At 34.8% G+C, this 22,880-nt stretch overlaps 4 protein-coding genes across 8 annotated transcripts; 2 read left to right on the forward strand and 2 right to left on the reverse strand.

The window, feature by feature from the left end:
- Nucleotides 1–1,041: 1,041 nt before the first annotated feature.
- Nucleotides 1,042–21,200, reverse strand: LOC114747543 (ATG8-interacting protein 1-like). Of its 4 annotated transcripts, none has more exons than XM_028935894.1 (3): nt 21,196–21,200; nt 2,458–3,297; nt 1,042–1,428 (listed from the first exon to the last, which is right to left on the reverse strand). In XM_028935894.1, exons 2-3 carry the CDS (start codon nt 3,295–3,297, stop codon nt 1,327–1,329), a joined length of 942 nt encoding a protein of 313 aa, XP_028791727.1. In that variant the 5' UTR covers nt 21,196–21,200; the 3' UTR covers nt 1,042–1,326. The 4 variants fall into 4 exon arrangements, with proteins under 4 accessions (XP_028791727.1, XP_028791723.1, XP_028791726.1 ...); XM_028935890.1 differs by lacking the exon at nt 21,196–21,200 and adding an exon at nt 3,930–4,011 and having other exon boundaries at nt 2,458–3,304; XM_028935893.1 differs by lacking the exon at nt 21,196–21,200 and adding an exon at nt 3,496–3,826.
- On the forward strand, nt 6,595–10,149 carry LOC114747544 (uncharacterized). The gene is made up of 9 exons (XM_028935895.1): nt 6,595–6,753; nt 6,890–6,970; nt 7,884–7,973; nt 8,125–8,294; nt 8,808–8,877; nt 9,021–9,100; nt 9,244–9,306; nt 9,424–9,500; nt 9,820–10,149. Exons 1-9 carry the CDS (start codon nt 6,676–6,678, stop codon nt 9,918–9,920), a joined length of 810 nt encoding a protein of 269 aa, XP_028791728.1. The 5' UTR covers nt 6,595–6,675; the 3' UTR covers nt 9,921–10,149.
- Nucleotides 10,967–13,004, reverse strand: LOC114747545 (uncharacterized). 2 transcript variants are annotated; one of them, XM_028935897.1, is made up of 4 exons: nt 12,574–13,004; nt 11,721–11,849; nt 11,250–11,436; nt 10,967–11,116 (listed from the first exon to the last, which is right to left on the reverse strand). In XM_028935897.1, the coding sequence occupies exons 1-3, from the start codon at nt 12,913–12,915 to the stop codon at nt 11,257–11,259; spliced, it is 651 nt and encodes a 216-aa protein (XP_028791730.1). In that variant the 5' UTR covers nt 12,916–13,004; the 3' UTR covers nt 10,967–11,116; nt 11,250–11,256. The 2 variants fall into 2 exon arrangements, with proteins under 2 accessions (XP_028791730.1, XP_028791729.1); XM_028935896.1 differs by lacking the exon at nt 10,967–11,116 and having other exon boundaries at nt 11,118–11,436.
- LOC114747542 (bifunctional L-3-cyanoalanine synthase/cysteine synthase 1, mitochondrial-like) lies at nt 17,066–20,639 on the forward strand. The gene is given in 11 exon segments (XM_028935889.1): nt 17,066–17,387; nt 17,888–17,997; nt 18,103–18,160; nt 18,423–18,686; nt 18,967–19,084; nt 19,087–19,103; nt 19,197–19,248; nt 19,526–19,605; nt 19,701–19,760; nt 19,948–20,028; nt 20,192–20,639. Coding segments are annotated over 11 exon segments (1,119 nt in total). The 5' UTR covers nt 17,066–17,207; the 3' UTR covers nt 20,291–20,639.
- Nucleotides 21,201–22,880: the final 1,680 nt, after the last annotated feature.

A 22,880-nucleotide genomic window follows, 5' to 3' on the forward strand; every position in this document is an offset into this window, starting at 1 on the left:
TCAGAGTTTATCCTTCATTTTAATTCAATGCTTACCATTGTGAAAACGAAGAATGAAGAGGCAACTATAAAGGGACTGCCTGGAAACACTACTCTCGTTTCAGCATAGTAAAAGTCAAAGCTCCTCGAATATATCACACTGAATGAGACTAAAGTCAACGCGGGGGATGAAGTGCAGGGGCATTAATGCCATGAAAATTTCACATTAACACCGTCCGGCAAAATGTACACACTACTACTCCCCCATCTTCATTATACGATGCTTTTGACAAGGTGCCTTTCATTTTTTAATTATTTTTATTAATACGAATCACATTGGCGTTGGCAAAAGAAAAAAAGTTAGAATCACATTGGATGGCGAAAAAAAATTTAGACCACATTAAATTACGGGTAACTATAGTTAGCTTTTCCTTCTTTGTTTTTTTTTTTTTGCCACCGAGTTTTTTTTTCCTCCCATTTTCGGAAGACGAAGAAATAATGAACTATACAGGTCACAGTATAACGGGTTCGGAGCAAGAAGGCGCTTATGATCTTAGACTTTAGTGCCCGTTGTGCTAGACTCACATAAAGTGATTTTCGGTAAGGGTCTAACCTGTGAAATGAAAAAAAAAAAGTTCTAATTAATTTCCAAATTAACAACTATAAATCAAGGATCATTTTTCGGCGTCATAATAAAAGGTATAATTGGTTTAATAAACTTCAATTTGAAATATTTCTCATGTGCTTTAACTTTATTTAAAACCCATTTGAACACTATTCTCTCGATATGAAAAATAAGAAACTAGATAAAAATGTTGGCATCAATTGGGAAAGAGGAAACATACGAAGAGGAACCATTTTGTATATCATAATACGTCAGTTGCTTTAAACCAAAAAAGATCACCCGCTTTTATGGCAAAGCCAGGAAAGTAAGAATGGATGATAAGAACCTATCAATTTTCAATTCCTGCATTTTCCTTTTCCTTTCCCTTTCCTGGGTCAAAGCAAAAGGCACTTCTCCAATGGCGTGACTTAGTAGGCATTTCATGATTCTGAGTCATACAAGAACTAAAATCGCCAGCATAGCAATTTACTACGTCGCTTCACTTCATTAATCGCCTTTGGAGTCTAAACTGCTAATTCCACATGATCAGAATTACATAAAATATCAAGTTGAATCACATCCAAGAGCTATACAATGCAACTCAATGCATGACAACAACACAATAAAAAAGGAGCTGGGGAATTCATGTTATAAAATGTTATTCCTGTAACATTCAGAAAGATCGCACTACAAAGCTGGCATTTCTTTCCCCAACTCTTAACACACAATTTATCGTCATCATCTTTAACTTCCATCTGAGGAGCCCCTGATCAAGGAACCACGACGATGGCCGCCAACAATCACATCTTTGAGTCGTATTATGGGTGCTAGAATCCTGCTTCTTCCCTATGACAACATTAGCATTTATGAGGTTAAATGTTTCAGTGTGTAATCGAGACAATACAGGGCAGCTAAGAGAAAACAATACAGATTCAGAATATGTAAAGGCAGCATCAATTTAAAAAATGTATCAAAAATTTAAAACCACACAACAAATGGTCATTCAATTTAAAGCCTCAATTTTGGGCCCCAAAAAAAAAAAAATCTTAAGCCCCATTCCCTTTCCCATACGAATAAAAGATATCCGTTAGCACACAGTCAGCACCATGACCACAGCCACCAATAATATACAAACATCTCCCTGGAACCTGATCTATAATGCGATCTCTCTAGCTGTCATTGGCAACTTAAGGCTGGGCGGAGCACAATCCATACATTTAGGCCAATACTTCGAGTGAATTAAGAAAGGGAGGTGGAAAATAACAGCATATTTAGAATCTAGTGCTTCAATTTTCACCTAGCTTTTTCTCCAACCAAGCATGGCTTTATTTAACCAAGATAAAATTAAATGCCATATATACGTGCAACATCTCTCATTACATCCCCTTCCTATCTTAAGAGTGAAGATATTCAGTCCTATTCTGTTTAAATGACAATTACTTGCACTTTTGGAACGCAAAAACAGCTCGTACGAAGTAGGTCACAGCGGGACTTTCAAAATGAGGATACTAAAAATGACAAAGCACAAGTTTGTCATAAAGGACCAAAACCATGTTCTCATTAAAATGGTTTGCAAATTCCATAGCGTAGGAACAGGCTCTCTTGGCTCATATAGGGCAGGAACAAAAATGCACCAAACCCAATAAATACAAAGTGTTCACTTAGTGCCCACTTCTTAGACTAAATTTTCCTAGACACAGTTCCCATGAAGAATTTATTAGTCGCTACAATGTCTTCAAGAGACATGGATGAAAATGAAACAGGGGCTGAAACTGTAGCTTGAGTCATTGATCAATTGCAAAATATTACGTTAACTAACTACGATATTTTTAAAAGTGCATATCTCAGAGAAAACTTTCATAATAATGGACACACCTCATCATTTACACCACCGTGCAACTGAAGTTGATAAGATCTTTCCTGCTGCCAGCGCTGACCAAGCATTACAAGGCCCATCACTGCAGCTGCAATGAAAATAGACCAGTATGCATTTGCCTCCTTCGCATGAGCATATAAGGCAGCAGCTCTTCGCTTCCACCAAGCTTCACAAGGAAGATCTGATGGGTGGCACTTATAATCACTGGGAAAATTCTTTGAATCTGATAAATCAAGAGAAGTGTTTGACTCTTGTTCAGCAGGTTCGACTGCTTCAGATACAACTATATTATCCCCATATGCAGTTGCATCACCAAAATCTGTCTCACTGTGTAAAGAATTGTATTTTGCAGTGTCATACATGCTTTCCTCTTTGCCAATCAAACCTAAATCTTCTAAAGTTGTACCTTCTGCAAACTGTTTACCATGAACAGAAAATTTGCTCATCTTATCATCAAGAAAAGGAATATCTGAAAAGGCTTCTGAAACATTCATTTCAGATATCATCACACTATCTTCATCCTTTCCACTAGGTCTGGCCCCGTCATCAACAATAACTTCAGAGATATCTTTGCCTCCTGATTCACCAAGAATCTCACTATAATCAGGTTCCAATGGCAAGTTCTCATGCTCAATGGGTGGAAAAACAAAATGACGAGACATGAATAAGGCATGTGATGTTTCAGCTTCATCCTGCATCGACGCGTCTCCCTTGTCATCATCTTTCAACTCAACTTGTCCAGAACGAGGAGCAGCTTCATATGCTGATGCTGTAAGTGTCACAACCTCCCATTCATTCCCACGAGAAGTCCTCTCCTCTCCATCCTCATTATCTGCCATCTTTTTCCTTTGTCAGAAAAAGGATATCAGAATACCAATTCTATCCGGAATGAACGTAAATATACAGGTGGTTACACAAAACATGTACATACACAAGGAGTGAAGAAATTGATTTAACCCAAAACACAAGAAAATAATATATTTATAGGCCAAAACAGAATCCTAAATGCGTAATCAGCTTCACTCAAAGTTTCTTACGGGATGAACGCCTTTTTGTTTTTGGGAAACAATTGGTTGCGCCTCTGCAATTTCTGCTGCAAAATAAAAACACAACCAAAACCAACCAAGTTTTCTTGTTATAAATGATATCCAGCCTTTGACGATTATTTCTTTACTTATATGCTTTTAAAAAGTATCTTAATTTCATCAAGTATGCAAAAGCTTTCACAAGTCGTCAATCCATTGAACAAACAGCAAACTTGCACAGGCACATGACAACATAAATACAGACATGTTAATGGATTAAAATCGCTGCTAGGAGACCCAAAACGGTATTAATCAGACGATAGCAACCACGCCAGAACCAACAAGATATCAGATAGATCAGATGTTACAACCATCGGATTATTTTCCTCCCAGAGGCCGTAAAAAAAAACAACATATTTCATAGCAACAGGAAGAGAAATACTTACAGGAATCCGACGAGATCGACGTTGAGACCACTGTCCGAACAGATTTCCGATGGGATTAAAACTGAAACTCGGAGCTCAGAAAATGGTTTTTATACTCGGGATTATCGGGAAAGGCAATAGGAGACCGGTGGTATCGGTAAACGGGGGCGTGACCGGCTGTAGTAGGTAGAGTGTAAAGGGAGATGGGCGCTGCGATTTCGGGACGGGCGGTAAGAAAGTGGGGTTACCGGTAATGTCGTGTTGCGTGGTGGGAGAGGTAAGGATATAACTGTCACAGAGGACGTCAGGCACCAGCTCGAAGAAAATAATAATGATAAGAATAACTATTAATATTTATGTTAATTTCGAAAATTTGAAATTAATGTAAAATTTGAGATCATTTCACATTTTTAATTGAAAAGTTTTTTGTGATATGAAAATTTATTTATTTATTTTTTTCTTGCCTGAGCTGATGCTTGATATAGTTACTAGCATTAGATATTAGATAAGGTTATAAGATATTAAAGTTTAATTTGTATAACACTTTAGGAGTAGCTAGACATTGTAGGATTTTGAATTTGACATTAATTAAATATTTTTGTCGCCCAACTTATAAACACTATTAATTTAATGCTTAATAAAACAAAAAAAAGTAAAATTAAGCTTAAAATTGTATAAATAAACATTTTTAATTTGTGTATTATACAAAAAAATTTAATTATTTAAAATTCTGCAATTTTTTTTTTAAAAAAGTTTCAAATATCGTAGTCTTTTTTTTTTTTTTGCAAAAAAGGAGAGGGGATGAGGATGAAGCCTTGATTCTGGTAAGTTATTCCTTTAGTCTTTAATATAAAACTTATTTAATTAATTAAGAATTTAGTTATTTGAGAGATTAAGGAAGTAAGAATTTTTATTTAATAAATCATGTTATCATTCCTAAATATTCCCTTACTAATTAAGTATATTGGCTTAAAACTATCATTATTAGAAGGATTATCTTGGAAAAAATGCATAATATAAGAGACAAAATGGATTGGGTCTTATAATTAAGGACCAAATAAAAAGTCAATTGGGTCTATAATAAGGACCGGAGGAATCCTTTGCTTTAAATTCGAAAGTTAGATTTTTTTTTAATTATAAAATATGATATATTTTTTTAAAACATCATGCGATCTTTCTTAATCTTCTCTTCTCTTCTACTTGATTATGATTGAGAGATATCAAAAAAATAATTTAAAAAAATTAATAAATATAAAAGTATATCTTATATTTATAACTAAAAGTAACTTAACAATTAGATATTATATTAAGGATGTAAGAGTAACTTTAAATGAATCTTGAATGATGTGAGTTGAGCTTTGACAAGCATCGTGGCTGCACGCGCATCCCTCCTTGCTTTCCTTCGTTTTGTTTTTTTTTCAGGGAATTAAAATAAAAATCCAGCGGATGGCTTAAGACTTATCACTCATTCTTTCTTTTTTTAAACAAATTAAAGAAAATTCAACCCATGACTTATTGACTAATCACTCCAATATCTACCTTGGTCCTAATTATAAGAGCCAGTTAAACTATTTGAAGGATTAAGGAATAAGTGAGTTTGTTATTTGTCCTAAATAGGTATTGTCTTTCCTAAAATATCCTTATTAATCAAGTGTGTTGACTAGAACTCTTATTATTAGAAGGGCTATTTTGAAAAAAAAAGTATAAATATGAAAGACAAAGTGGATTGGGGTTTTATATTTAGGACCAAAATAAAAGTCAAACAGGGTCTTATATTAAGGACCGGAGGTAGTAGTTTATTAATGTGGGTTTTGCCTCTGCTAATAAAGCCTTTTAATTTCCATGCATATGAATGGATCCAATCTCAACACATCTTGTTTAAGAATCTAACTTTCTTGTTTTGGAGGATTATAAATTTCACGTGTTATGTTTAAGGATAAAATAATTTTAAAACAAAAAAAAAGTACTGCCCAATCCCTTGCTGTTAGATTTTTCTTTTCTGTTCTTTTTCTTTTTGTTGGGATGGGTTTGTTTGTGAGTGTAGGAAAGCATTAAATATGGAGGTGCCCCTTTTGTTTGGGGGTGGGGTCATAATCTACAATGAAGAAAGATGATGCCTTCCTTGTCCTTATGGATTTTGTTCTCACATGTTTGTCATCCAATTTTTTTATATTTTCTTCTTATCCTCTACTCGTTCTTTTTCCAGAAGTTAAAATGTCTTCGGCTTTATATTTCAAAATATGCAAAAAATTATTTGGAAAGTCCAATTCTATCAAGTGAATGCTTACGTGCCTTCAATCATTTTTTACATATACAGTAAAAAAGGTTTCTAAGAGAATTTGAAAGGAAAACATGCGTTTCAAAGTTAGTGCAAATGATTGATTATGACGTGATTATTATGTTAGGATGGGATAATTTAAACTCATGAATATTTATATATATATATATGGAGTATAAAATAGAGCAAAGAGGGATGAGGTGTGAGTTAAAGAAAATAAAAAAAAATGTAAACTTATGATTTTCAATGTGAGGCAGAAAAAAATTAGTCTAGACTAAAATTTTGAAAAAGAAAAACGGACCAGCTTCGTGGACACGTGGGTTGATTTCATTGGGGATAGCAGCAAGAATGGAGGGTTGATTTCATTGGAAAAGAGCCGCGAGAAAGGAGCTGTACGGATGGCGGGTAAATACAAAGTATTAAACCACTGGAGCGAATGATATCTATATACCAATCTAGGATCAGGGACGATTAGGAGACTCGACGAAAATGGGGGACTTGTACGCCTTGGACTTCGATGGAGTTCTGTGTGATAGCTGTGGGGAGAGCTCTATCTCCGCCGTCAAGGTTCGCCTCCTTTATCCTCCTCCGATTGACCTCGAGAAAGTTGAAGAAAGCATCGAAAATTCAGCAGATATTTGTGTCAGGATACGTAGATTAAGGTGCTCATTTGTTTGTCTTGCATCTTGCATCTTTTCTTTAGGCTGCTAAGGTGAGATGGCCTGGTTTATTTGACGGCGTGGATTCAGCCACAGAAGATTGGATTATCGACCAGATGTATGCGGTTAGTATTTATGGATGGTTTAAATTTGGTTCATGCTAGGATTCATGCTGCTTTACCTAGATTAACTTTGTTGTTGATTCTGTAATTTGGCTGAAAATCTCTGACGAGTGGAGGCATAATTGGAAGGAAACCAGAAACTGACTTTAATTTGCTGGAAGTTTAGATAATGAATTAATGCTTTATGTTTTTGAGGATTTATTTTGTTGAATCGATCTCCAGCTTCTGAACGATGTCTTGTTTAAACGGACAAAAGGAAAAAAAAAAAAGGCCATAGACACTCTGGAATTTAAAGATTGAACATGAATGTAAAGTAGAATTTGATGGGGGAATTTCCTTTCGCTGGTTTCCTTGTTAAATACGTTATAGCACTTATTGCTTAGTAATGTAATTCGAGATGTAAATGAATCAAACTTTCTGTGAACTACTTGAAGCTGTCTTCTTAATCTCGGCCCACTTATGAATGAATGAATGAGCTTGAGTAGCCTGTCAAGCTCTTTTAGATTCTTCTCCTTTTTTTCCCCCCCTCTCGCTTAATTATCCAAACTCTTCTAGCAAACGAGTCGATATTGAAAATTTGGCTCTGAGCTCATTCAGCATGCGTACAGCTCAGAATCAGTTCATTTAATAATTAAAATAATTAAAGGGAGGTTGACCAAAACTTTTGGCTAGATTAAACGCTGAGCTTGAATTCAGAATTGGTCCATTTTAAATGAAAAAGCTTGGGGGCATTAAAGCTTGCTCTGCTGGATTGCAATCCTATCATGGTTTGTTTTGATGATTATTTTAGGTGTGGAGAGTCATGATGATTATTTTAGGTGCTTCCAATTTCAAGAAAAATCCCATACAGAATGATTGGCTACTCTTTTCTCCCTCTGCATGAGATAGTTAAATAAACAATAATTCTGAATGTTAGGTGCGACCAGTGGTGGAAACTGGATATGAAAACGTTTTGCTTGTGAGGCTGTTGCTTGAGACAAGAACACCTTCCATCAGGAAGTCTTCGGTGGGTATAATTCCTTTGACCCATTCTTATCATGTATAAGCGATTTAGAACTTTATTACTCTTCATGAGTACTGTAGCCTTGAATCTACATATGTATTCAAATCGCTGGTGTGGGCACTAGACCAGTTGACTGATATAGCTCTTCTGCAAGGTTGCGGAGGGGCTCACAGTTGAGGGTATATTGGAGAACTGGCTTGCGCTGAAGCCCATTATCATGAAAGAATGGGGTGAAGAAAATAGGGATGCTCTAATAAATCTTTTTGGGAAAATCAGAGATGAATGGTTGGAGAATGATTTCACTACTTGGATTGGTGCAAACAGGTAGTTCAAACAATTAGGGAATCAGTTATTATTCTCGTACAATTATACCAGATGCATGATGACGCATGTAAAGTCTTATGAAAAGGAGAGATTATTAGGTAGAACACGTGTACAAAAGAGAGATAGACCATGCCATTGTTGGATAAATATGTAAGCACATTAGAGGTGAGGCTTTCTAAAAAGTATCTCTAATGTGCTTACATATGGTTGTCTTGGTCTCCGACTTTTTATTTAGAATTTAATTTAAAATTTTTCAGTGTACAGTTAGATTTGTCATGCATGGACCTGCATTATCATAAAAAATTTTGGCCGGTTCATGTTGGGCATAAGCACTTATACCAACTCAACCACCAGAGTAGCAGGTCGTGATCAATGGTGTTGAGGAGATGGACCTCCATGTTGTGTTATGTTATAGAGTGATAAATTCGTATTCTGTCAGAATTTTTTTTTCCTCTTTTTTTTTTTTTTTACCCCTTCAAACATTATAATTCTGCTAACTGCCTTGCCTCGTAGATTCTATCCTGGCGTTACTGATGCACTGAAGTTTGCAAGCTCAAGAGTGTACATTGTCACCACAAAACAGGTCTGACCTTCTCCCTTTTCTCCTTACAAGGAGGTAATGGTCTTTGCGATATATAATTTCAGGTTCAGTATCAATGGAAATAAAGGGGGTGGTATGCTAAAAAGTTAGTGCCCTTTTCCTCTGTCATCTATTTTGAATTTCAGAGCCGTTTTGCTGATGCTTTGCTTCGAGAGCTTGCTGGTGTGACCATTCCGCCAGACAGAATATTTGGCCTTGGAACTGGGTTAGTATGTGACATATTTGACATATTTTGATTCGCTGACTTGCTGTGGATTGCAGTGCATTGATGCTTTTATCGTCTCTTTCCTCTCTTATTTCAATTGAAAAAAGCTAGTTTTTCATGGACGATTCAATTTTCTCTAATAGCCCAAAGGTGGAAGTGCTGAAGCGGCTTCAGAAGAAACCAGAGCACCAAGGGCTCAGACTTCAGTAAGATATTTTGCTATTTACAGCGATCGATACAAATTTTGGTCCCAGATCATTATCAATGGAGTTCTGTTATTGTTGAGATGATCTACAAGAAATTAAGTCGTTTTTTTCATTCAGCTTTGTTGAAGATCGGCTAGCAACCTTAAAAAATGTTATCAAGGAGCCTGAGTTGGACGGATGGAATTTGTATCTAGGTAACTTTCTCCTCTTTACAAGACATAATTTTAAAGTAAATCCTTTCCCACAGTGGATGTGATTTGGGTTCAAAATAGACTTCGTTTGCAAAAGATAATCATGTAAACATGACAAGGTGGAATCTGAAGAAACTTCTGGCATATCTATATCTATAACAATCATGGTTGATTTGATCACCTATCTTTTGCATATGATGTCTCAAAAAGTTGTCCTCAATAAGTTAAAACTTTTGCATCCTCCCATTCTGCGTTGGTGCATTATTTTGCTTTCTTTAAGATAAGAGTATGATAAGCTCACCTGTTTGTTTGTTGGGATCAGTGGATTGGGGGTACAACACTCAAAAAGAGAGAGAGGAAGCGGCAACTATTCCCAGGATTCGCCTTCTTGAGATCTCTGACTTCAGTAAGAAGTTGAAGTAAGCGGTTTGATAATAATTGAATTAATTATTTGTTCGATGTCATTTATAACTCCAGCAATCAAGAGATTCAGAAAATTTTCTTTATTTTCATTCTTGTTAAACTGTACTGTTATGTGTCCCTGCTAGTGGAAACTAGGATGTCTCAAATTACTTGCGGAGTCGAACATAATTTTTATTCCTGAAACAACGCATAAAAAAATCTTGCATTGGAAAGTACTAATGATTTCACATTCATTTGCCAGATATAGCACGGATTCGGTTATTTTGTCTGGCGTCGTTCGAACACCCTTTCAACTTTTGAATGGAATTGGATGATAAAAGGGTGAAGTTTTTTTTATTATCAAAAAAGAAAAATAAAGAGCGAAGCTCATGAAGCTGTTAATCTTTCTCAAACCAATGTTCAAAAGTGGACTAGTTACTATTAGACAAAGAGGTTTCAAGGATTCGGGCCTACTTCTACAGAATAGTTTTAGCTGACAACATGAGGGAAACAGGGGACTGATCCTCAATGTTCATTCCCGTTGGCCTGTCCAACCTGGTTCTTGAAAGTTGAAACACGTTCAAGTTGGAAAGTACAACTTTTCAAAAAGTCAAACTTGATATAACCACCAGTTATATTTCGTGATTTTCATCTTAGACTTCCGATTAACAAGGAAATATTTTTAAAATCATTTTCATTGGATGCTTGGTGGAGATGCTTATTTGTTCAAGGGGTCCATACTCGAATCCTCGAATTGCTGCCAAAATCAATTTCAATTCTCAGGGGAAGAGACCACTTTAGTGAATTAATTTCAAATTCAGCCCGAGACCTCTTCAACTACCTGCTCAGGTCCTAGTTTTGGTTAAAAACTTGAGTTTTCATCAGAGTTTGATCGAGTTTCAAGTCGACCAGTTCAGAAATTGAACATGCTAATCTAATTCTAACAACTGAGAATACTCAAACGACCCACACAGGCATTTCCATCCCAGATATCTTGCCTCCCGATGATACCAGAGATTATCATGTAATGCTAGTTTAATTAGTAAAAAACTAAAAATAGGGTGAAATACGAGTAAAAATATGAAGTTCAAATCCGTCATTAAATAAATAAATAAAACATGGTAAACTATCAGGTTGATTGGTTTACGAAATGCTTGCTGCGTTCAGCAACATCCGGGAACTGGATCATGAAGGGTACTCACGCCCGCGCACACGTGCTGAAAAGTGAAATGTAATGTATTTACTTCAAAAAGGTTGGATAGTGGGTCAGGAACTACAAAATTAACGAACATGGTGGTTAAGATTCAGAAAAGATGAAACGTCATTTTCTCCAGAGAATCATAGCTATACCGCTCAATTACAATTCCTCTTTCATTTGTGCATCAGTTTCCTGAGGTCCAGCGTTATCTGCTTTGTTTTTCTCACTTTGAAGCCTCCCAATAACCTCGTCCAGAGGAGGATCTCCGGGTCTTCGAAAAACTTGATCCCCAATCTTCATCTCATATGCTTCTGGTTCGTTCAAGATAAATTCCTTCAACTGATAACATAGTACGCAAATGAGATTATATGGACACAAAAGCTTCATTTACAGACTAAACCTCAAGATGTAGAAAATTCGTTTTCTAACGCAACACACAAGAGCACCTCTAAGAAATTTTTGGGGAGAAGCATAAGGACTTAGAAAAGGATAGCAGTTTGAAGATTGTCACAACCTATAACTCAGTCACCAGCTGCTATTTTCACCGTTGTCTACTATATTTATATTTAAAATTAAAAGACAATAAATGAAAAGTTATAACCAAGGGAGAAGAAATGACATACTTCTTCAAGTTGTTTGCCTGATTCCAGGTTAAACATGACTGTATTAAGATCAACACCCATGAACCTTGCTCCAACAGCTCCACTTCTCATCATTTCAGTCCATTTCTTTGCAATGTTGCCCACAATTTCCTAAAATTAGGCACAAAATATATTTCTATTACAAAGTAAATAATAAGGCATCTCATGAAAAATTAGAAGCTAAAAGTTAAAATTCTCTTGAATGTTAAACAATAAGCGCGCTACAGCTTCACGGCTTCCAACTAAAATATCCAGTGTTGATACAAGCCACTGAGAACTAGGAGACACAAGGTTCTAAGTTCCAATATCAAATCAAAACTACTTAAATTAATAAACATTGAACATTCCTCTCTATAATCCCAATACCACGAGAACAAAGCATAATGGCACATTCATATTTCTAAACCCTGAGGCCTGAGCTTGGTTTCTCACTTGACTATGAAGCTATGTCATTAATACCACACAAGGTCACACTTAGAATTAGCTTTAAACACTACATATTTCATCATGATGTAGTGACAGCATTGCTAGTTTTCAAAACCTGTCATGCCAGCCAGTACTCTTGCTGCTCTTTAGGTCGAGAGATATCGTCAAAGCTAAAGCAGCGATAGCGAAATCGATCATCATACACTCAATTTACCATTACTCTCAATATATTAAGATTTACTTCAAGATTGCAAAACAAGGATGTCAAAGACCAGAAAGCAAACCGCGGTTCAAGTCCATGGTGCACAGCCCGAATCCAGCGAGCATAATGAGCGAATTCAGATGTCCAATTCAAATTCAAGCTCCAATTCAGCTAATAAAACAATGGTATACAAGCGAAGATACTTACCGGAGTTCGAGGAACCCCTAACCGGAGCTTAACGAATCCGATTGCGGGACCGGATTGGCGCTTGGCCATCTCAGCTTGGATCTGGGAGATGTCCATATTGGAGAAATCCTCGGGAGGCGGAAGATCGAACTCGGAAGAGGATGAATGTTTCTTGCCCCATTGTCTCCAAGCATCGTCCTCTTCATCGTCAACAACGTCGTCCAAATCGTCAGGGATGTGGACTCGTCGCTTGGCGCCCTCGGCGAAGCGGACAAACTGGGGATTGCGGGAAACGAGGAGAAGCAGAGAGAGAAGGAGAAGGAAGAGGAACAGAAAGTGAGGTGAGCTCGTAATTGTTTTCATATGAGGAATTTAAGCGAAGCCTGGAAGTGTAAAACAAGACGACACCGACACCAGCCAGCCCGAAAGAATTCTTCAAGGTGCGTATGGGTTCCTCGGGGTAAAGAGCTATGTCACGGAATTTGCGTTGCTGAACAAACAACAGTGATCAAGCCCACATATATATGGTGTTTAGCAAAAAAAATATGGTACTTTCATTTAGTGTTCATAAAAGCAAACTAACTATTTTTCTAATTCTCAACCTAAGATTTAATTAATTAATTTGAGTAGATTAAATATATTGGTTAAATTAGTTAATATGATGCTACTATATTTTTGTCAAAACACCTTGATAATTTTTCTTAATTCTCTCAATCTTTCTCTTACTTGATTATTGTTGAAGAAGTATTAACAAAGTTAATTTTTTTAAAAAAATGATAAGCATGTAAAATAAGTGTTATATGTAGGATTAACATTAACAGTCTAGTGAGATCTTATATTAAAGGAGAGATGAGTATTAAAATATAAAATATAGTACTATATTGTTGGGAAAAAGTTATGAGGCATGTATATCAAATAGGTTGATGAAAAAAGAGAGTATATGTTAAATAAAAAAATTGAAAAGCTATTAAAGATAGAGTTAATGAAATTTAGAATTTTATTTTATTTTAATGAGACATGTTAAAAATGTTTTATAATAAATAAGACGAAAAAACGCGTACAAAAATATGTATAGAATAAATTAATAAGAGAATAAGAGATAAATTTACGGGGATCTTTTGCATGGGCCTTCCCTTCTTTCTTTTGTTTTTTGGGATGGGTTGGAGAGTTTTATGAATAAAACTGAAGGGAGCGGCAAATACTAGTAATCACATGTAAGCTACTCTTTTGTTAACGTATTTGTTTTTTTTTTAATTATTATTATTGTTAAGAAAGTTTCTGTTTCTGCCTCCTTTCATGTCATTTATAGTAAAATACTGCGAACTAGGATGGAGCATATGTGAGGCATTATCGTACGAAACTTATGAACAAGCCATGTTCACCACTTGAGATTCATGCTCCGTGCCGAGAACCTAGGAACTCCCATGATTTTCTGCGCCTCATTTCTTTTGTGATTATGATGCCAATATTTAATTGATTTTATTCTGTTATTTTTAATATATATACTACTTTCGGTTTTTAATATACGAATTTGTTTCACTTTTATTTTGATATTAAATATAAAACCCTAATCCACTTTGTCTCTTATATTCCTTCATTTTTTTTAAGTTAATTCTTGTGGTAATAATAACTTTAACCAATATATTTGATTAGCAATAATATTTTTAAAAAAACAATACTTATTTATTATTAATAACTAATTTAACTAGTTTTTTTAATCTAGTTAAATTAACTAACTGGTTTTTATATTAAGGACCGGGTAATATATTTGGATGTCCATGTTCCATGATTACTCGCACGTGCCATGTATGAGACCTTAGAAATGTTCGAAATTCAATGCACACTGCATTTGAATATTTATTTTTTTAAAAGAAAAATTATATGATTAACAAAATCAAATAATGTGAATACCGCGAAGACCTTATCGTTAAACGATGTCTTTAAGTATTTTTATAAATTCATTCTAAGCTTGGAAGTATATCTAACACACATACCAATAAGAGTTGGTCTAGTTAGTAATGAGTCAGCTCATAACCTATAAGGTTGTGAGTTCGAATCTCATTGCCGATGTAAGGACTCAACTCATCTAAACTTTATATATATTTAAAAAAAAACCAACACAATTTTTTTTACCAGAGATATCTAACACACTTACTAATCAAGTATGTTGGTTAAAACTATAATTATTAGAAGGACTATCTTGGAAAAAATTGAATAAGTATGAAAGATAAAATGGATTGAGGTCTTATATTTATGATCAACATAAGAGTCAAACGGGATCTTATATTAAGGACCGAAAGTAGTATAAAATTTATATGTAACATATGAACCATTCAACTTAGAAATAGAAGGGTTTGTTTGAAACCCCAAATCTGTATCCATTAAAAATCTCATCTTTATCGCCAATTTGGCCAGCTTATAAGTTATAACTGTACAGTTTACACTATTTCAGTAAGCACTATCTCCGATCTTAATTATAAGACCTTATTTATAATTTATAAACGATGTCTTATAATTAAGACCGGAAATAATACGATAAATTACTATAAAATCTGATTAGTGAGCGGATTAAGACAGAAAGAGAAAGACAAGAGCGTAAAGAAAGCAAGACCATAATTGTTGCAAATGGCATCGAGCGAGAGACTTGTTTTTTCCCCCCTCTTAATCAAATTTGTGATTTTAATAATCAAGGAGAAACATACCCACTATAAGTCACCGTCATAGCCAGTCAAGAAAGCAAACCAAGCACAACTCAAAATAACAAAACGAAAAAACGTACACTATACGCAAAATTCCTCAGCATAAAAACAACATCGAGTGAGGGAATCGACTCAATGAAATGCTAACCTCATGGTTAAATAACTGTTACTTTTAGTTCTGATTTTTTTAAGCATTATTTAATAAAGTTACGCTAACTATTAAATTAACTCTTTTTCCCCCCTCAAAAAATCAAGATAAGGTGATAAGGTCATTGTTGGGCCGACAAAGGGTTTGTTTGAATCTATGACTTGTAAACATTTATAAGCATATTCACTAAATAGATACAAAATTATTTTAACATATTAATCTCATATTTTATAAATCATGATTAAAAAAAATATTTTTTAGTCAGCAACAAAAAAAAATTCAACAACTAAAAAATTATTTATAAACTATTCCAAATAAAACATGAAAAAACTGCTTATGTAGGAAAGGGAATGTGGAGAGTGACGATGATAGAAGAGGGAAACAAGTGACAATTGGGTTTGGGTTTCGTAATTTGACCTTCTGCTCTTTGCCTCCTTCCAAATTGTGACACATTCACTGAACCCCACGTTTGTCGTTAGGTGTTGTCGCCCACTGATTATTCTTTTCACGTTGGGCTTACATGTCACGTTGCCTCTTTCTGTTCACCCAATAAGAATAAGAGATACATATATGTGTGTGTATATATATCTATATATATCATGAGCCTTGGTAAATTAAACTACTCCTTTTAATTTCTTTATGCGTTACTACAAATGATTAAAAAAATCAGCTAAGATTGTCAGCAGCCTGATGTTCTAGCAACAGTACTATCCACCAGGTTTAGAATTCGAGTTCGAACATGAGAGATATGTTAAGATTTTGGATATTTTCAAATAACAATTTATAAAAAAAATCAGACATATTAAGAAAATTGTAAGTTGTAAAAAACGACCGGAGAGATAGTACAAGTAATTCAAATCAACTCAGTTTGGACTGTACTCGTCAAAAGTTGAATATGTGATGTCAGAAGTAGTCAATTGGGTTACGAAGTTAAAAGTCCGGCCGGTCGATTACGGTGGCTGGTTAAATCGCATTAGAAACTTATTATTTCACGTTTAATTTCATTTTTGCGAATTGGACGTTACATGTAAAAAGAATCATGAGATGTACCCACGTGGTTTTACTGATTTCTGCCGGCAAGAAAAATTGTTCATACTGTTCTTTTTTTATTATAAAACCTTTTTAACTAAATTACGTGGTTTAAAAAAACAGTTAAAATTAGTTAAAGACAATTAATATGTAATAAATACATTTTTTTCCAAATATATCCATAAATAAATAAATATGAGAGAGAAATAGTGAGATAAATGGAGAGAGAGGATATATTAAATACATTAAATTAGAGATAAAATAGATAATACTGTATTAAATGTTTAGACAAACTCAAAAAGGATCTTATAAAAAGAGACAAACCTATTTAAAAAAAATTAGATCTTATAATTATAATTAATAACAGAGAAAGTATACTCATGGGCCCTTTCCAAGAAGGATTCCATCCTGTGATGAGGTGTCTATTTGATTAAAATTGTGTGGATTTGGAAAAAGAAACCAGAAAAAAAAACCAAAAAGAAACGAAAAAGAATATTAGAAGAACGTTTAGCCGTCGAAAGGGGGGCGGCTTTTGCATTCCAAGTCGAGTCCAAAGCGCATAAAAGGCGTCAAGCGACAAAAATGAAAATCCAAGGGCGCACAAAAATATAAGATCGAATCATTATACATGGATGAACCTCGAGATTCGTTTCACGAGAGCCTTATAAATAAACGAGCCTCCTTAATCAGTCATCTCATTCCCTTATTATATTATTTTCGCGTTTCAGTTTTCCCCCGGTTGCAAGCTCTCAGAGTGAAGCTTAGCTCCTCCTCCATTAATGGCTGCTCTTAGGACTTTCCTCAGGAAAAGGCCTTCCCTTTCTGCTCACTCCGATTACTCTGTGTTCAGCAGACTCTTCTCCACCGAACCCATCATTGATTCTCCTTCTCTTGTCCAGAAGATCAGAGATCTGCCCAAGGATCTTCCTGCCACCAACATTAAGAAACATGTTTCCCAAGTAATATTCATCCTTCTATCTCCCTCTTTTTCTGCATTTCCCTGCAAATTTTTATGCCCTTGAAAGCTTTCAATCTTCAGAAGTTCCACTACAGTCACAGTTTTTGGGCTGGCTTCCATGTATTAGCTGGACCCCATTACAAAGATTTTTTGTTAAACGAATGGAAATAATGGCACCTACCTACACGATTCACCACTATGCTGAATTTTGGCTTTCACTTTCAGCTACAGTGGTGAACGATTATTTCACTGCGAACGAATTGTTTAATTTTATCTTAAAAGGCGATTTTTTTTTTAAATTTCGTCTTTAAAGTGTGATTTAAATACACTTCCCTTTTTAAGATAATTATTTTTAAACGGCTTGACGTAGATTTCTTTCCTATCGGCAAAACTTAGAGACAGAAGTCTTTTTGCAGAGCTATGTGTCGATTTTACCGTTGTGTACTCGAGGATTTTATACAATTGATCTTAAAAATCTGAAATAAAAGTTTCCTCTTTCAGCTGGTTGGAAGAACACCACTTGTTTATCTTAACAAAGTCACTGAAGGATGTGGAGCTTATATTGCTGTAAAGCAAGAGATGATGCAGCCCACTGCTAGCATCAAAGACAGGTCTATCCTATTTCTGTCGTAGACCTATTTGAGATTCTATTATGCATCTATTAACCTTAATATCAGAAACTAACTTCACGGAGGTATTATCTCTTTATTTGCCAGACCTGCAATGGCTATGATCAATGACGCGGAAAAAAAGAACCTGATATCTCCTGGGAAGGTTGGTTCTTAGTTGACTCAATTCCAAACCCTATTGAGTACCTGTTTGACCACGCTACTGCAGAAGCAAAGAATAGTGCTTTTAGTGTGGATCTGCCGGCCAATGAATTGCTTCAATGCTAAATGGTTTTAAAAAAAAAAAAAAGAAGAAGAGGAAGAAGAGAAGTTCAAATTTTGCAGGACTTTCCAAACATGCTCATTTTCTGTTATATGTGTATTTCATGGGTAGATATGCTAATAGTTGCTATAATTTTTTGCTGCAGACAACTCTGATAGAGCCAACATCAGGCAATATGGGGATAAGTATGGCATTTATTGCAGCCATGAAAGGCTATAAGATGGTACTTACCATGCCTTCCTACACAAGCTTGGAAAGAAGGGTGACCATGAGAGCGTTTGGGGCTGAGTTGATCCTCACTGATCCAACCAAGGGAATGGGAGGAACGATTAAGAAGGCATATGAACTTCTTGAATCCACACCAAATGCTTTCATGCTTCAACAATTCTCCAACCCAGCTAATACTCAGGCATGTGAATGATCCCATTTGAAGTTTTTTAGAGAAGTTGAGAGTCATGTGAGTACCAGAGTATCCAAGAAAAAGAAAAGAAAGGAAAAAAAAGTAGGTGTTAAGGGTGGGCTGTAGGTGAAGGTTTGGTGTTCAAACTCTCCTTGAAAAATATATAATCTTGTGGTGTTGAGCTTGAAAAAAAATTCCATCCCCTTGTCATGTTTTGATTGAAAAATTAAGGGATGAAAAGTATGTTTAGGCCAATTGTTTAAGTAAAATAGTTCAAAATGAATTGCAGGTGCATTTTGAAACAACGGGTCCAGAGATTTGGGAGGACACAAATGGACAAGTAGACATATTTGTCATGGGAATAGGTAGTGGTGGAACAGTTTCTGGAGTTGGGCAATACCTTAAATCTAAAATCCCAATGTTAAGGTAAAGTGCCCTGACCACTGTTAAATCATGAATATTGAGCAATTTTTTTTTTAGGCATACTGATTGTAAATGAAATCTTTCCAATTCCATTAGATATATGGAGTGGAGCCTGCTGAGAGTAATGTTCTCAATGGTGGTAAACCTGGTAAAGTTCATGCTTTTGCTGCCTTTTCTTTTCAAGAAAAATAAGTTGTAGAGAAGAATGTATATATTTCCTTTTGGCTTTTATTGAAATCTATTTTTCATCACTCTGAAGTCTGAACTTTATCACGAACATGCTAAAGGTGAGGAATTCCTTGTGTATATTGCCTGCCACCAAGCCCTTAGGAGTAAAAATGTAATCATGTCTGCGTAATTGAGTGAGACTGAAATCTGGCATCTTTTACAAGAGGTTAAAACTCTGATATCGTCAAATGAAATAGGTCCTCATGATATTACTGGCAATGGGGTTGGTTTCAAACCAGACATATTGGACATGGATATAATGGAGAAAGTTCTTGAGGTAAGTGCTGAGAATTTAACTTCATCCTAGGCGGAGTTAGCTTGATCTTTTCCCTCTTCTCTTCGCAAACATGACCTGTGACTCTTATCTTGCAGGTTAGCAGTGATGATGCAGTTAACATGGCCAGAGAGTTGGCCTTGAAGGAAGGACTCATGGTAATCCACTCCTCTAGCACTTGGAAAAATAAACAGCACCTTAATCTAACACATATTGTACACTGGCACTAGACACACATAATGCAATGTCCCTATTGATGCTTTTTTAAGTGTTTATATTTCTTGCCTTTGCATTCAGAATGTCTGAAGCTGCATTCGTATTTCCTTTTCTTGTTTGGTTTTACAGGTAGGGATATCATCCGGAGCTAATACAGTTGCAGCTCTAAGATTGGCAAGGTTGCCGGAGAACAAGGGAAAACTGATTGTGGTAAGAAACGTTTATATTTTAGCCTAAATCTAGATGATTTGATGAGTTGCATTGTGATTCTTGACATCAATGATTAGAAAACTCTGCAATTATCTGCACATTTTTTCTGCATCATAGACTTGTTGCTAATTTTCGTGATAATGAATGATAACTTGAATCTCAGACGGTTCATCCGAGTTTTGGGGAGCGGTATCTGTCATCTGTCCTGTTCCAAGAACTTCGGAAAGAGGCCGAAAACATGCAACCAGTGGCAGTGGATTGATTCAGAAGCGAATGCTCTGAAACAACCAGAAAGACTTACTGTGGGAGTTGCATGGATCACAGCATTCCTCTGTCACAGTCCTGTAGTTGCAGAATTCGTCAGCTATTCATAACGCAGATCGCTATATTCTTGTCTCTCCCTTTTTCTTTTTACTTGCAAATGTTGTGGCTTGTTTGCACCATAAAGGTCTGATGGTTCAAGGAGTTCAATCCTCTTTTTTCTGAAGAATGTGTCTTATGTAAATGTCAATTTCAAGTTTGTCATAGAAAAGAAAACCCAAAAAGATGAGACAGCATTATTCTGTACTTGATATTTAAAACCCTAATAATAATATTATTTGATATTTAAAGTACAGGCGTTTTTGTGGAGTAGAACGAGCTTTTCATAATTAATTTTTGAAAAAACCATATTGAAGGTACTTATATTTTTTTTTAATTTTCAATTTGATACCTATGTGTTTTTTGTTCTTAACTAAATCTTTAATTTTACTCTATTAACATCATTAATCTTTATGTAGAGACTAAAAATATTAATAGAACAAAGTTATAAGAGCTAATGTTGCTAAAAAGATAAAATTAAATGTTTAATTAAAAGGAAAAAAACACATAGGTACCAAATTAAAAATTGAGAGGAAGTATAGGTACCTTCAATATGGTTTTCCCTTAATTTTTTTTAAAAGAGCAAGCATATTAAATGCCATCTAAAATAATAAGAAAAACTAAAATAAGCAAAATTGCACAATCGTCCTTCAATTTTAAACAAGGCATGGGAGTGCGTTATAAAAAAGAGAAAAATATGTATATATATATTTTTAATATATTGCATGAACTTATTCAAATGAAATTCGCACCAAAAAAATCCCATTAAAAGTCAGAGATCAGATTTTTTTTGGTCAATTGTTTCACCCCAAAAAAGAAAAAAGGAATTGACCTCAGTTGAATTTTTTTTTTGGACCTGCAATTGAAATTTTTTAGTATCATAGAAGTTACGACATGCAAAGAAGTCAACCGCGGTGATCACGCATTTACGTTTCGGCTTACAAGAAAATCCCCTGGCCATCCAGTTATGGTGGCACATTTATCAAATTAACTTTTTATCACAAGTCTTTGGCTGGCGTGATAGATGCGAAAAATATCATTTTTTTTAAAATTTATATTTTCGCTGGAATAAAAATAGTGAACAAATAAAAGAAAGACAAGCCAATGACCAAAATATCTTAGCCCAATGGAGGTGTGAATTAATAACTTAGGTAGAAGGAATTTACCCTTTACCCTTAATATATAAAGAAATTAGTTTTTGCTTAATATTCACAGGATGTATATTTAGGACAATACTTAATTTTTCATATCAAGTATGTCAAATCCTCAATTATTTAATATGTTTTCTTTGTTATTAAATATATGATTTTTTTACCTACTTTGTAAGGATTATAATTAATATGTTGAAATTTGTGATCCTTTTCTTGGAATACCGTACAGTTAATCACCATATTTAATCCGCCGGATTGACTGAAAAATGAAACATTAATTACAACATTACTAGAAAAAAATATACTAATATAGTAGGCAAGAGGTAGATGTCAAACCAAAATCTTCAAAACGTTCCTATATTTATGGCAGAAAAGGAGTACTAGCAGTCATAATTCATACCAGTGAAAGTCAAAAAGCATACTAAATATGGCTCCAAATATGACCTTAATTTTTTCAATGGCCTCTCGTACGCAATTATTGTTCGATTAATTCATACTTAATTTAATACATTTTCATGGAAAAACTCGAAAAGAGTATAAATTAAATACATATTAAATATTCACAGAAATAAAGGCACTTCCTAAGCCTGAGCTTTTAGCCCTTTGCTTAAATAAAACTCATCCCAAGTCAGAATGAAAATGATGACAGAAATGAATGAGCAGAGCATCCAACGTTTTATTTTTCACGAAATATAATTATTAAAACGTTTCAATAATAAATTAGTAATATAGACTTGTTGTTGATGAATACTTTATGAAAAAAATTACAATAAGGTCTCAAGTACAAAAAAATAACTATAAAATAAGTTACTCTTCCGGTTACACTAAAGTGGGTTTTATATTTAGAATCGGAGGAGTATTATTTTTTACTCTAAAACTTATTATTATAGGTTGTTATTAAGATTTTTTAGTAATTATTTTTTTCTTGTTATTTTAGTATAATCTTTTTTTTTTTTTTTTCCGGTGACATAATTCTCCTTTTCTTGTGTCACCATAATTCTTCCTATTTTTCACCCGAATAAGAGACAAAGAGAGGCCAAATATTCACACAAGTAGAGATTCGCATTGATTCCTCACACGAGTTAGAGACGCGTCTGTGTTACCGTGAAATGAATTGATAAATGATAAATTTTGCAAAACTCTCACGGCAGCGCCCCTTCCTTATTTTGGCATAAAGGCATAGACGCTGAGCCTTCCTTGTCAACTTGAGCAAACAAACACCATTTTTTTAAAAGAAAAAATAAAAAGGAAAAAAAAATCGTAGGGTTTGACTGGAAATTGCAAAATCTCGTCCGTTCCCCGCAGTGGAATCACCGATTCCGTCAAGTTCGCTCCTCTGGG

The sequence above is a fragment of the Neltuma alba genome, unplaced genomic scaffold (assembly GCF_004799145.2).
Source record: "Neltuma alba isolate B1F8T4 unplaced genomic scaffold, ASM479914v2 tig00005354_pilon, whole genome shotgun sequence".
Lineage (NCBI taxonomy): Eukaryota > Viridiplantae > Streptophyta > Magnoliopsida > Fabales > Fabaceae > Neltuma > Neltuma alba.

Excerpts from the sequence above, each read along its gene's own strand:
- LOC114747543 (XM_028935894.1), bottom strand. The coding sequence starts at position 3,297 with ATGGCAGATAATGAGGATGGAGAGGAGAGGACTTCTCGTGGGAATGAA. Across the intron at positions 1,429-2,457 it reads ACGGTGGTGTAAATGATGAG|GGAAGAAGCAGGATTCTAGC; the intron begins GTGTGTCCATTA and ends ATGTTGTCATAG.
- LOC114747544 (XM_028935895.1), top strand. The coding sequence starts at position 6,676 with ATGGGGGACTTGTACGCCTTGGACTTCGATGGAGTTCTGTGTGATAGC. Across the intron at positions 6,754-6,889 it reads GCTCTATCTCCGCCGTCAAG|GCTGCTAAGGTGAGATGGCC; the intron begins GTTCGCCTCCTT and ends TCTTTTCTTTAG. Across the intron at positions 7,974-8,124 it reads CTTCCATCAGGAAGTCTTCG|GTTGCGGAGGGGCTCACAGT; the intron begins GTGGGTATAATT and ends CTCTTCTGCAAG.
- LOC114747545 (XM_028935897.1), bottom strand. The coding sequence starts at position 12,915 with ATGAAAACAATTACGAGCTCACCTCACTTTCTGTTCCTCTTCCTTCTC. Across the intron at positions 11,850-12,573 it reads TAGGGGTTCCTCGAACTCCG|GAAATTGTGGGCAACATTGC; the intron begins GTAAGTATCTTC and ends GCCTAATTTTAG. Across the intron at positions 11,437-11,720 it reads CAGGCAAACAACTTGAAGAA|TTGAAGGAATTTATCTTGAA; the intron begins GTATGTCATTTC and ends CTATGTTATCAG.